Below are 12,593 nucleotides of genomic sequence, written 5' to 3'. Positions count from 1 at the left end.
AGTTTCCCCAGCAATACAACACCATCTAGGTTACAATGAGTCGAACTAGTGCAATGATAAATGAAGTTGTTTGATTGTAACTGGAAGGCCGTTTGAGGTAAACTTTCATTAATAATTCAAAACTGAAGATTTTCGAACATATGTTTATATGAACTTCTTCCCTTTGTTTTGGTGTAAGGAACCCGTCCCTAAAGTTTGTGAATTTCTTTTGAAAACCCTGCACCCAAATTCCAGGGAGGTGCAAGTGTCCCCTTTTGCAGATGCCTATGAAAGGCTACAGGTGTTGGTAATTTCCAAGCAAGTTTGCCTATCGAAGCGGCAAGCTTAAAACAATGGATACCGAATGTGCGATTCTAAATCGATCATGCGACTGTGGTGGCAGGTGTCATGGAGTGTGTTTATAGTGGTCACTACAGCAACGACAAAAGAGCGTTTAAATTACAAATGAAACAGCTTACCTCACTTGTTGCCAATGTTGTCTTTATGAGAAAGTCCATTTGATGTGTACACTATGGGAAGCATTCCCTTTTTGTCATAACCTGCATAGACTCTGGCAATGTCACGCAAAAATATGGGTAGTGTGTCACTTTTCCAACAAAAATTCAAACAATTTTCTACATTGCATAAGCATGGAATTAGATTCCTCCACTTGAGGCAATCGGCCGAAGAAACGTCTACAATACCAGGCATCCCACTCACTACCATCATAAATCATTTGGGTTCTGCTAGCATCTCACAAATAATTTATCATAATGCCAGCCACCACAGTCACGTGATCAATTTAGAATTGCATGTTCGATATATATCGTTTGCACCCTGCGGCTTCAATTGGCAAACATTCTTGGAATTTACCTAGCTGTTTCTGGACAGACTTATTGTGGCATATTGTCTGAACATTATTTGCACACTGGCAAATAGGCATTAAATGCAAAACATTTGCAGTCCATCCTTACTGTATACAAAAATCTCTGATATGGTATGAGGTGCACTGCTCTGCAACATAAACTTTTACAAAGCTGCAGCCAATGTGTATTTGCTCACCTCAGTTACTTGCTACACAACATTCAATGTCATGATAACTCTTGCTTTGAGACCCTGTAATCATTGGGAGGGGAAGGGCATGACAAAACTTCTCATAAGGAGAAAAAAAAAAAATTAAGGTTTACAACTGTGTCATTGGTGTGGTCTTCAGTCGTAAGGCTGGTTTGATGCAGCTCTCCAACCTACTCTACCCTGAGCAAGCCAGGTATGGGGAAATATACCCTTTTGAAGCCACTCACTATATTCATTTCTGTGTCTCTCTTTACAAATTCTATGCTTTCCGCGTTTCCCCAGGAGTGAATTAGTGATCCCTTGATGTCTCAGTATTTGTCTCTATCAATACATCCATTCTTTTAGTCAACTTTTCCCACAAATTTCTTTGCTCCCAGTTCTATTCAGTACCTCCTCACTTGTTATATGATCTGCCTACCTCATCTTCAGCATTCTTCTGTAGCATCACATTTCCCCAACTTTTATTCTTTTCTTGCCTGAACTGTTTATCGTCAATGTTTCACTTCCATACGAGAATACACTCCAGACAAATACCTTCACAACAGGCTACCTAACACTTAAAATATACGTAATATGTTAACAAATTTCTCTTCTTTAAATAAAAAAAAGATACCTTTCTTTCCACAGACAGTTTACATTTTATACCCTCTCTACTTTGGCTATCATTAGTTACTTTACTATCCAAATAGTGAAATTCATCTACTACTTATAGGGTTTCATTTCTTTATCTAATTCCCTCGGCATCACTTGATTTAATTTGACTACATATAATTAACCTTGTGTTGCTTTTGTTGGTGTTCGTCTTATAACCTCTTTTCAAGGCAATGTACATTCTGTACATCTGCTCTTCCAAGCCCTTTACTGTATCTGGCAATTACAATGTAATCGACAAACCTCGAAGTTTTTATTTCTTTGCCCTGAACATTTAATTCCTTCAGCAAATTTTTCTTTGGCTTCCTTTACTGCTTGCTCAATGTACAAATTGAATAACACAGGGGATCAGCTACAACCCTGTCTCATTCCCTTTCCAACCACTGCTTTCCTTTCATGCCCCTTGAAATGTGTACCTGCCATCTGTTGTCTGTACGAATTGTAAATAGTCTTTTGCTCCCTGTATTTTACCTGCCCCTGCCACCTTCCGAATTTCAAAGAGGGTTTTCCAGTCAACTCTGTAAAAAGCTTTGTCCAAGTCTACAAATTCTACAGCAGTAGTAGATTTGCCTTTCCCTAACCTATCATTAGAACAGAAGTTCTAGAGTCAGGAATGGCTCATGTGTCCTTACATTTCTCTGGAAACCATACAAATATTCCCTGTGTTCAGCTTCTACCAATTTTTCCATTCTTCTATAAAGAATATGTGTTAGTATTTTGCAACCATGACTTATTAAACAGATAGTTCAGCAATATTCACACATGTCAACACCTGCTTTCCTTGGAACTGGAAGTATCACACTATTCTTGAAGTCTGGGATATTTCACCTGTCTCCTACATTTGTAAACCAGATGGAATACACTAAATTCTCACTAATCTGGTCCTAAGTAGTCCAGCCCCTAGTCCGTCAAGCAGAAATGACGCGTACAACAACGCCATTAATTAATTATAATGTTACACAGCCCACAAGGAGGAGACATTAATGAAGAATATGTTGCTAAGTGGTTGAATGGGGGAAACTGTCAGGTAAACAGATGAAGAAATAATAACTGAAAGTGCGTAGAAAATTGATGATAAAAGGGGAGAGACGAAAACAGGAGGAAATAGCATGAAAATGTTACACACCGCTGATGCTGAAGCTGTGGACGTTTTCCTGGAGTACACTACGCAACTAACACACATGCATTACTGATGTGATGTAATGCTTGTAAAGCAGTTGCATGCCAGCATCACGTCATTGATGCGACAACTAAAAGATTTTGGGCAAGTTTAATGGTGAGTGATACTACTGTATACATGCACACTCAAGAACTAAGTTTTCTAAGAAAATGACTGTATCTTTGGATTTAATGAAGTGTAGTCCCTATGCAATTAAATTTTAGGCACACTTAATAATTCAGCACCCATATTTGAATGGAATGGACAGTTTAGCGTAATTTTGTCATGGTTGGCTTTCTCCAGGCTCTCAGTAGTTCCGATGGAATGCAGTCTACTCCAGGGGCCTAGTTTTGCCTTAGGTCTTTCAGTGCTCTGTCCAATTCTTCTCATACCTATTTCATATTCATCTATGTCCCTTTCCCTTCCTATAATACGGCCTGCAAGTTCATCTCCCTTGTATAAGTGCTTTACATATTCTTCCACCTTTACCTTCTTTGGTTGGTACTAATTTTCCATCTAAGCCCTTGACACTCATAAAACTGCTTCTCTTTTCTCCAAAGCCCTCTTTTAATTTTCGTATAGGAGTTATCTATTTTGCTTCCAATTCCTTACATCTGTCCTCTAACCATTCCTGCTTAGCCATCCTGAATTTCCTCTCAATCTCATTTTTAAACATTTGTATTCTCTTTCGCCTGCTTTATCAGCTGCATTTTTATATTTTCTTCTTTCATCGGTTATGTTCATTATCTCGTGTGATAACCATGGATGTCTGCCTCATTATTTCACCTAAGTGATCCCCTGCTGCCATCACAATTTTGTCTCTCAAAAATGCCCATTCATCTTCTACTGTATTTCTTTAACATGTTCTAGTCAATCTTTGGCTAATGCTCCCTCTGAAACACTCACCCTCTGGTTCTTTCAAGCTATCCAGGTCCATTTATTTAGTTTTAATCTACAGTTCATAACCAATAAATTGAGGTGAGAGTCAACATTTGATTCAGGCAGTATCTTCAGACCCAGACTTACCATTATATAATTAATCCGAAACTTTCTGGTGTCTCCAAGTACACAACCTCCTTTCATGGTTCTTAAACCAAGCATTAGCAATGATTGAATTATGTTCTGTGGAAAATTCTACCACGTGGCTTCTTTTATTCCTTTCCCCGGGCCATATTCAGTTGCTATTTTTCTTTCTATTCTTTTTCCTTCTACTGAATGGAATCATTCAATCGTTGGCTGTGCCAGATCAGTAAGGCCATGTTGTTGGATATTACAAGACCAGGACTATCAGTCAACCAGACTGTTACCCCTGCAACACCGAAAAGAGTGTCCCTCTCCAGGAACCATATGTTTGCTGGCCTCTCAACAGATACCTATGGTTACTAAGAATCTAAAAAAAAAAATTACTGCCGAGTAAGGGAGGGTCCGGCATGTGGGTCACCGATTTTGATTGAGTTTTACAAGGACATTCTGTATTGAAAATAAGGAGACAAGTGTTTTGCCACAAACTTACCAGTTTTTCTGGGGGGGGGGGGGACCCTGGTCAAAGTTGAGGTGAAAAACAATATTTCCAATCCTGTACCTCAAAAGATCGTCTAAATACAATCTTTTTATTAATATAACATGGGGTGTAACGTTAATAATGCTCGACGTTTTCATGCTGTAGCCCGTGTACTCGTCATGAAATGCAAGGTTGGCAGTCGAGCAGTGTAGGCATTAGGTTATCAAACGGCTGCTCCGTGTTTGATTCTTGGTTGTGGTGTTTCTCTAGATCTAATTCCCCCCCCCCCCCCCCAAACGTGTCTGATAATATTCTGATAATGCGAACACCGTTCTTACCTTTGGAAGTAAAACATATCAGGAGGTGTGATTATGGTGATACCACTGAAATGTACCTCCCTTTGTCAACCTGAGACATTTACTTTCTCCGAGAGGTAAAAAATTTCATCGTGTGACTCGAAAATCATGAGAAATCACAGCGGAGCACAGAATTATGAGACAGGGCTATCGAAATGTGTGCATTGACCCACAAACAGTTTGACACCTGTCTTTCATCATATGGTTTTATAAAAAAGGCAAAGAAAAGTATTCAGATTATTAGAATACCATCAGACAATGTCATGACTAAGAATAAAGCACGTTGGTTGTCTAATACCTTGAGTGCTCGATCACCAACCTGCTTCTGCTAAACACGATGATTTAAGGCTATCCAAGCTACACACAAAAATGTTAGTAACTCCAACATTATTAAGTTTGGACCCAGTATTATATTAATGAAAATGTTTAAAATGATCTTTCAATGTATAGCGGAGAAAATATGATTTTCTGTCATCAACTTTGACCTTAATCTTTCCCAAAAACTAGGGAGTGTCTAGCAAAAAGCCAAAATGTTTGTCTTTATTTTCAATATACAGCATCCTTGCAAAACTTGATCAATCTGTGACCCACACGTCTTAAACTCTCCACGTAAGGTTAGCAACAAAACGAACACATAACTGCCGATTTTTATTCACTGCACCTAAGAATGAACAGTATACTTAGAAAACAACAATCTCTCTCTAGGGGCAATGACTCACTGTAATTAATGTTCACATAAAAGAAGGACAGGATACACACAAACTGATTGACTATTATTTGTACCACTTGTGGTACCCTTAGGTGCAGTGAATCAAATTATGGGCTACGTGTGACTGTTTTATCTGAATACTTCACATATTTTTATTTAACCTGATCAGCTTAGGGCCTTTATGCCCTCTTTTTACACTGGAGCAGGTTCTCACACAGTAGTTTTCACACCATTATTACCTGAGAAATAACAATTTTAATATGATAAATATATTAACAGAATTAAGAATGATAGGAGTACCAACAGTGTTAGTATTACTGCTACCGATGCTGCCGCCACCACCACCACCACCACCACCACCACCACCACCACCACCACCACCACCACCACCACCACCACCACCGATTTGTGGCAAAGCTTATCCTTAGCTCATGCATTTTTCCATTTATACAATAAAATGTGAATTGAAGTGTCTTAGGGTCATTCCATGTTAAAGAGACTTTGTGACAAAAAAATTAAAATGACAATATTACAAATATAACTTTAAAAATGCCAAGTTAAAAGTACATTTGTTCATTGCAAAATAATCATGAATATGAAAAAAATAAATTTCTACCTTCACTAAGTGTTTAAAGTGCACTGTTCTATGGCACCAAAGAGAGGTATGTTTTATGCTATTTCCAGATGAATATTAGTTGTGTTATCCATAGCTGATTGTTCTATTGTTGCAAAGAATATTGAAGTCAACATTGTTATAGCTCATAATAATTCATTTTGCTGAGGTAAGCTAATTGCATTTCTTTATTTTGTTAGTTTTATAATATATATGCAGCTTGTAACACCCGTAACAAAAAAGATACAAAAGTTTAATTTGTAATCTAGTAAATTTGTTCTGTGCAATACCTTTCTGTAAAAGTGAGGTTATACCCATGTTTTACAATATCATACCATTACATGGCATTTTGAAATCTTATTTAACACTCTTAGAGCTGTTACGGGTGTTACTAATTTTTGTTTCGGGTGTTACTTAACACATGCGTAACACCCGTAACTTGAATTGGATGGTTTAATGCCACCTCAATCTTTAGTAGGCCTAGGCCCTACATTTAAATTATAACCAAATGGTATTATTATTAATGAATAAAGTTTCTTAACTATGTTTATGACATATGAAAACAGTTTTGCCAGCCGGTGTGGCTGTGCGGTTCTAGGCGCTTCAGTCTGGAACCGCGTGACCGCTACGGTCGCAGGTTCGAATCCTGCCTCTGGCATGGATGTGTGTGATGTCCTTAGGTTAGTTCGGTTTAAGTAGTTCTAAGTTCTAGGGGACTGATGACCACAGATGTTAAGTCCCATGGTGCTCAGAGTCATTTTTGAAAACAGTTTTAAGCATGAAAACTAAAATTTTTATTCCACTGCATACATTTGTTTAAGCACTACACCTACATTATAAAAGTTAATTAGGGCATTAACCTGACTCAACTGACATCCTCCTAAAACGTTAATTAAGCCCAAAATTAGATTACATATAGTTTATGTTTTCCATTCTAACTTTTCCAAGAACAACAATATTGCTAACCTCAGTTTTAAATTTTATATAGGCCCAGTAAACAGCTCATTGAGGCAGATTCTAGTCATTCATAAGAGCCTATGCTTAACAATGTCTTTTACTTTTATCTCTCTGGACAGCGTTATGTTTATACATATATATGCCTACATTATCATGATTTCTGTCTTCGGAGACCGTGGCACCAGTACCAGCAAGGGAAAGAGTGAAGAAGTACCAAGAAAAGATTAAAGATAACCATGAAAACAGAGAAGCTTACTTGAAGAAAGAACAAGACGAATTAAGAAGATTGCAGATTAAAAAAAAAAAAAAAATTGAAAAATAATCAACGTCTTAGAGATAAGAATCGAAGAAAAATGAGAGAGAGAGAGAGAGAGAGAGAGAGAGAGAGAGAGAGAGAAGAAAAAACTAGAACTCGCAAGATCAAAAGTTCCAAATGAATCTTCTCCTATTGGGACTTACAAGTGTAAACAGACATTTGGTAAAGCTGTGAAGAAAGTGTTGAAGGTACTTCGAAAAAGCCCCAGTAAAAAATCTGGTGTTATTAAAAAGATAGTTTCCGATATAATTGGCTCTGAAACTTTGGATTGACAGTTGAATGGAATTTTTTTGCCAGTTCACATGGTAAAGGAGCCATGGATGGCATAGGAGGTTCACTGAAGAGGAGTGTGTGGACAGCTGTTAGATCTAGGAAAGTTATTATTAACAACGCAATTGACTTTTATGACTACACTCTGAAGAATTTTTCTAAAATTAAGGTGCTATGGGTTGATAAGATAACAGTGGAGCATAACATTCCTATTTTGGATGAAAGGTGGAAAAATTTACAAGCAATTCCTCAAATCCAGGGCTGCCATCACTTTCGGGCTTATAACACAACTGATTTGCTGGTTTCAAAACCAGCAGAGTCATTAATGAATGACAAGGATGTCAGTATTTATTACTGAGGATGCCAAAGTTAAAACATTACATGCAAAAACATGCATAAACTTCTATGAAATGTGCAGTTCTAATGATTCTAATCAGGAGACTGTTTCACCATCTGAATCGCAAGACAATATTGGAAGTGCTCGTCAGTTAAGCCTAACTAATAAAATTGAAAAGTCTGATTTAAAATTTGGGTTATTTGTCTTGGTTGACATTCCAAGTGACAAAAAGAAGCCAACCCTATCCAAAATTCAACACCGTTACTTGGGAATCTGTCAGAGTGAGGTTGATGAAGAGGAGGATGTGAAAATAATGTTTCTGAAGTCAGTAGGAAAAAGTAAAACACTTTTTAAACTAGATGAAACTGATGTTTGTTTTGTGAAATTCAGTCAAGTACTATCTAAGGCAACAGCACCAGAAATCAAACAAGGTAACCGTTTGTACTATGAGTTCAATTTTGAATTGGATGTTGCTGGAAAAGTTTTTTAAATGAAGTTTTTAAACCTATCAATAATAAGAAAACTTTTTTGTCAAATTTATTAGGCCTACAAAACGAGGTAAATGTTAAGTAAGTAACGATATCTTGGCCTAGTTGTACTATAAAATTGTAACAAAATTTTTTGTGTAATAAATAGCTTTATCCTTCAAATATGTTCTCTTAAGTACATACTTTCATTCCAAATAAACTACAATACTTCTTTTCTTTTTATGCAATTGTAAGAGGTAGATTTATTCCTTCAAGAATCAAATCTGATGCATCTATGTAACACCCGTAACATTTAATGTAACGCCCGTAACAGCAAAAAAAATATATATACGGAGTTATGATGTCCAAAAAAATAAAAATTTATATTTCAAAATAAAATTTGGGGCAATACCTCTTGACAGTTGTTTTACAAGAATGAAAGCTTCATCAAGTTTGCAGAAATTAGAGAATTCCCTAACTCATAACAGGGACTAGGTCTACTTTTGGTAACACCCGTAACACTACTTTTTTGATTAATAACCAGGAGAACAATAAAACAATTCCAGTATCAACATTTCTAACATGAAATATAATGTACGCCTTAAAATTTTTCAATATTAATTTCAATAAATATTTTTCCTTACATTATTTTTCCTGATTTTAAGGTGTGTACATGTAACACCCGTAACTATGGAATTGCCCCTTAGCACTCAAGTGATTTCTGCATGGGGCATTTCTTACCAATGCTTCATAACAGATGTTACACATATACCACACAGTAAAGAATGTCTGTAGTTTTATTAAAATGTATGCTGTATCAGTAAAACACAAACGAGCAACAATTTATCTGTAATTAACATGCATAAAACATATTGCAGGTAATATCTCTATGGGGAATGTGAGGCTAAATTGCATGAACAACCGATCACAGTGTCTTGCTAATGCCAAAAGGAGCAACAGGTTCAATGAAGTACTCCGACTTCAATTGTACTACTGCTTGAATAAAAGGTATACCAAGGGCATCAGTAGCTCTTAAAATGAGTCGCAGATTTGAATTATACATATTTCAGCCCAAGTGAAAGGGTGCAAACAGGCAACAGGCTGCTAAGAATCATTCAGCAATCTTTTTGAGAACGTCGCCTTCCAAATGTCAAAAGGTCAAAGATAGGCTATGGTCATGTAACAAATTTGCCTATGACAATTCCAAATGCATAATACCAGTATCAATCCTAAGAGATTTAGGGGATAGTCAATGGCTGATTCCAGCCCTACTCCACCCAAATTGCACTTCCATGTCTTAACCATTGCACTGCCTTGCACCACCTGGTTTAAGATTTTTCATCAACATTGGCACTTTTGACATAGGCCTACTAGTTACAATGACTGAATGTTAGACGATGAAATCGAATATTTAGCCTGGATGGACATGAATTACTTATGAACGTAAGTACAGGCAATGGAAAAGTAGAAAACTTTATGATAAATTTCAAGGGTCACACAGCAAAAATTCATTGACTTGTCCATAATTTTAGGCAACCTGCCAGTGTTACAGTGTACACTGCAAAAGTGACAGTATGCACAAGAAACCCAGTTTTATATCGCTCCACCTGGCAACATAAACCATTATTTCAAAAGGTACCAAGTATACTCGCTAAAAATGAGCTGCTCAATCAGAGCAGTTCTTGTGTTGTATGGGATAGGGTTTTTGGGAAAAATGGGAGGGACAGAACTATCCTAACCTCCCCACCAGTGATCACATAATAATCATAATGTGTGTGCCACAAATAAATTCAACACACTAAACAGATAGCACAACATTCTGAACATAGAAGAAAAAAACTAAATTCTGAGTAATTAGCAAGCTTTTAAATATTTAAGACATTATTTTCGGTGTAGGTTATAATAAGTTTTATATTGTTTCCAGCAGAGTGTACACTAGTTACTCGTACATTCGTGAGTCCAGCAGTATATTTCAGTTACTTCCTGTTCCTTGAATTTTTACTTTCAATTTCTTTTCATTTATTAACTTATTATGCACTCCAATCACAATGTGGACAATATATATTGGTATTCTCCTAATCATGCACCATGCAACATGGCTACTCCTGTCTTAAATGTTCTGGACTCGCATTTGGGAGGACTGAGGTCTGGTTCCCATCTAACTACTCTGACTTGGGTTTTCCACAGTTTCCCCTTGTCAGAAAGGTGTGTTTTACTGATACAGCATACATTTTAATAAAACTACAGACATTCTTTGCTGTGTGGTATATGAGTAACATCCGTCATGAAGCATTGATAAGAAATGCCCCATGTAGAAATCAAAAGATTATTTTGACAATTACGCTTAAATTAAAATTAAAGGGTAGTATAGTTACATAGCAATGTGACAATCAACAAAGAAACATTTGTATCAAAAGAAATATTACTAAGAAGCCAGCACATACCAGCACTATCATCTGGTGTCTCACATCCTTCACAGCACCCATAGATCTTCTGTGGCGATACTTCCAGGTCACAAGTATCCAATTCATTCTGATTGTGAAGAAATACTTCATCTAATTCGGGATCTGATGGTTCCTGACAACCATCATTCCAAGTATCTACAAATATTGAAACTTTTGTTGCCCCAAGAGTTGAACTCTTGGCTGTTGGCTTTGGAGTGAACTGGGTCTTTACTTTCTTAGGAGACTTGTCCCTTTTACTGATTTGAATACCAGATTCCTTCGCTGAATGGTCACCATGGATATGACCTTCAGAAAACAAAGTTTTCTTTATTGATTTGTTAGGTGACAGGGAACGCAGATGGGACTGAGTATCTGCTGTAAGCGTATTTTTCACTTTGTTGCTGACATCGCCAAGAACTATTTTGCTGCTTCCTAAACTCAGAGGTCTCAATTTCTGATTTAGCTCACCTGAAAATACGTAAAAACCATGACTGAAAAAATGATAGGTGTCAAATAGCTGGTATTAAGATATAACGCAACCACAAGTAATTTCCACAAACAGCAGCGTGAATAAATTAGCATTATGAATAATACAATACCGTACTTCACAGAAGTAGTTTGTAGGGGACCCTTGACTCTTATATCACAGTGGAATTTATGTAACGCGATGTACAAATGAACAATAAAAATTTATCATTTGAAGCGAACAACAGTACACGAACAGCAATTATTAGTTAAATCGTATTACGGCTTACCTTTGATAGGTATAGAACTGCTAAGATGCGGCTTCGGAATACTATTATTCTTACGAACAGTAACTGCTTCCCCGTTTCCAAAAATCTCGTACATATTTTACGTTTGCGGATAAACAGTAAGTAATGACCAACCAACATGCAAAGATTTGATCAATAATAACAATTAACTCATCAACACAAAACTGCATACATAGAGCAAACACATCAGTTTAAATTCGTAATTCCGCTCGATCTATGGGCTGCCAACATGACAAAACAAAGATCGTTGGAGATATAAAATATCGATTCTCTCTATCTCGTGCTATGTACTACATGAAATTGTACGTTAATAATAATAATAATAATTTTATTGTCATTAACCATTACGGCAATGGATAACGTCAAACAAATAATACTACACAGTTGATAATTTAAAAGAAAAAAGAGGCTAGTTGCAGTTACATGTTACAGTTGATTAATTTCGTTATATTGTAGAATGAGTTTGCTACAAATCAGTCAGGCAGTGTTTTTTGAGGTCTGCTTGTACAATCACAAGCTAAATACGGGGATAGCTAACCGAGAAAATTCCCAAGGTAGTTATACACAGAATAGTGAAAATGTCCAGTTAAGTTGGCAGCAACTGAAGAGCACTCTGGGTATTTTGTCGTACGTCATTTTATATTTACACATTCGTCGTCTGCAGAAATAGCGTGTTAAGCACATGATAAGTGTTCCCCGTCGCAAAACTATTCACTGGCAGATACTTCGAGGCTGGTAGATACTGTAATTACATGTGGGGGTCCCACAAGGTTCCATTTTAGGGCCCTTACTTTTTCTTGTGTATATCAATGACCTTTCATCAGTAATATTACCAGACGCCAATTTCGCTTTTCTTCCCGATGATGCAAACATTGCAATAAATAGCAAATCAAGTGTAGTCTTAGAAAGATCGGCTCATAAAATATTTGTGGACATTAATAAACAGTTCCTAGACAATTCTTTGCCACTAAACTTTGAAAAAAAAAC

At 36.8% G+C, this 12,593-nt stretch overlaps 1 protein-coding gene across 1 annotated transcript in view; it reads right to left on the bottom strand.

The window, feature by feature from the left end:
- The window catches only part of LOC126456261 (uncharacterized), a 42,855-nt gene extending 31,045 nt beyond the window's left edge, over positions 1-11,810 (bottom strand). Inside the window, exons 1-2 of the mRNA XM_050092013.1 lie at positions 11,589-11,810; positions 10,834-11,301 (exon numbers count right to left, since the gene is read on the bottom strand). Of these exons, the coding sequence (XP_049947970.1) occupies positions 10,834-11,301; positions 11,589-11,682 (562 nt within the window). The 5' untranslated portion in view covers positions 11,683-11,810. The remainder of the gene's footprint in view (positions 1-10,833; positions 11,302-11,588) is intronic.
- Positions 11,811-12,593: the final 783 nt, after the last annotated feature.

The sequence above is a fragment of the Schistocerca serialis genome, chromosome 2, assembly GCF_023864345.2.
Source record: "Schistocerca serialis cubense isolate TAMUIC-IGC-003099 chromosome 2, iqSchSeri2.2, whole genome shotgun sequence".
In the NCBI taxonomy this organism is placed as follows: domain Eukaryota; kingdom Metazoa; phylum Arthropoda; class Insecta; order Orthoptera; family Acrididae; genus Schistocerca; species Schistocerca serialis.
The sequence above is the reverse complement of the archived record's forward strand: the minus strand, read 5'-3'. Positions and strand labels throughout refer to the sequence as shown.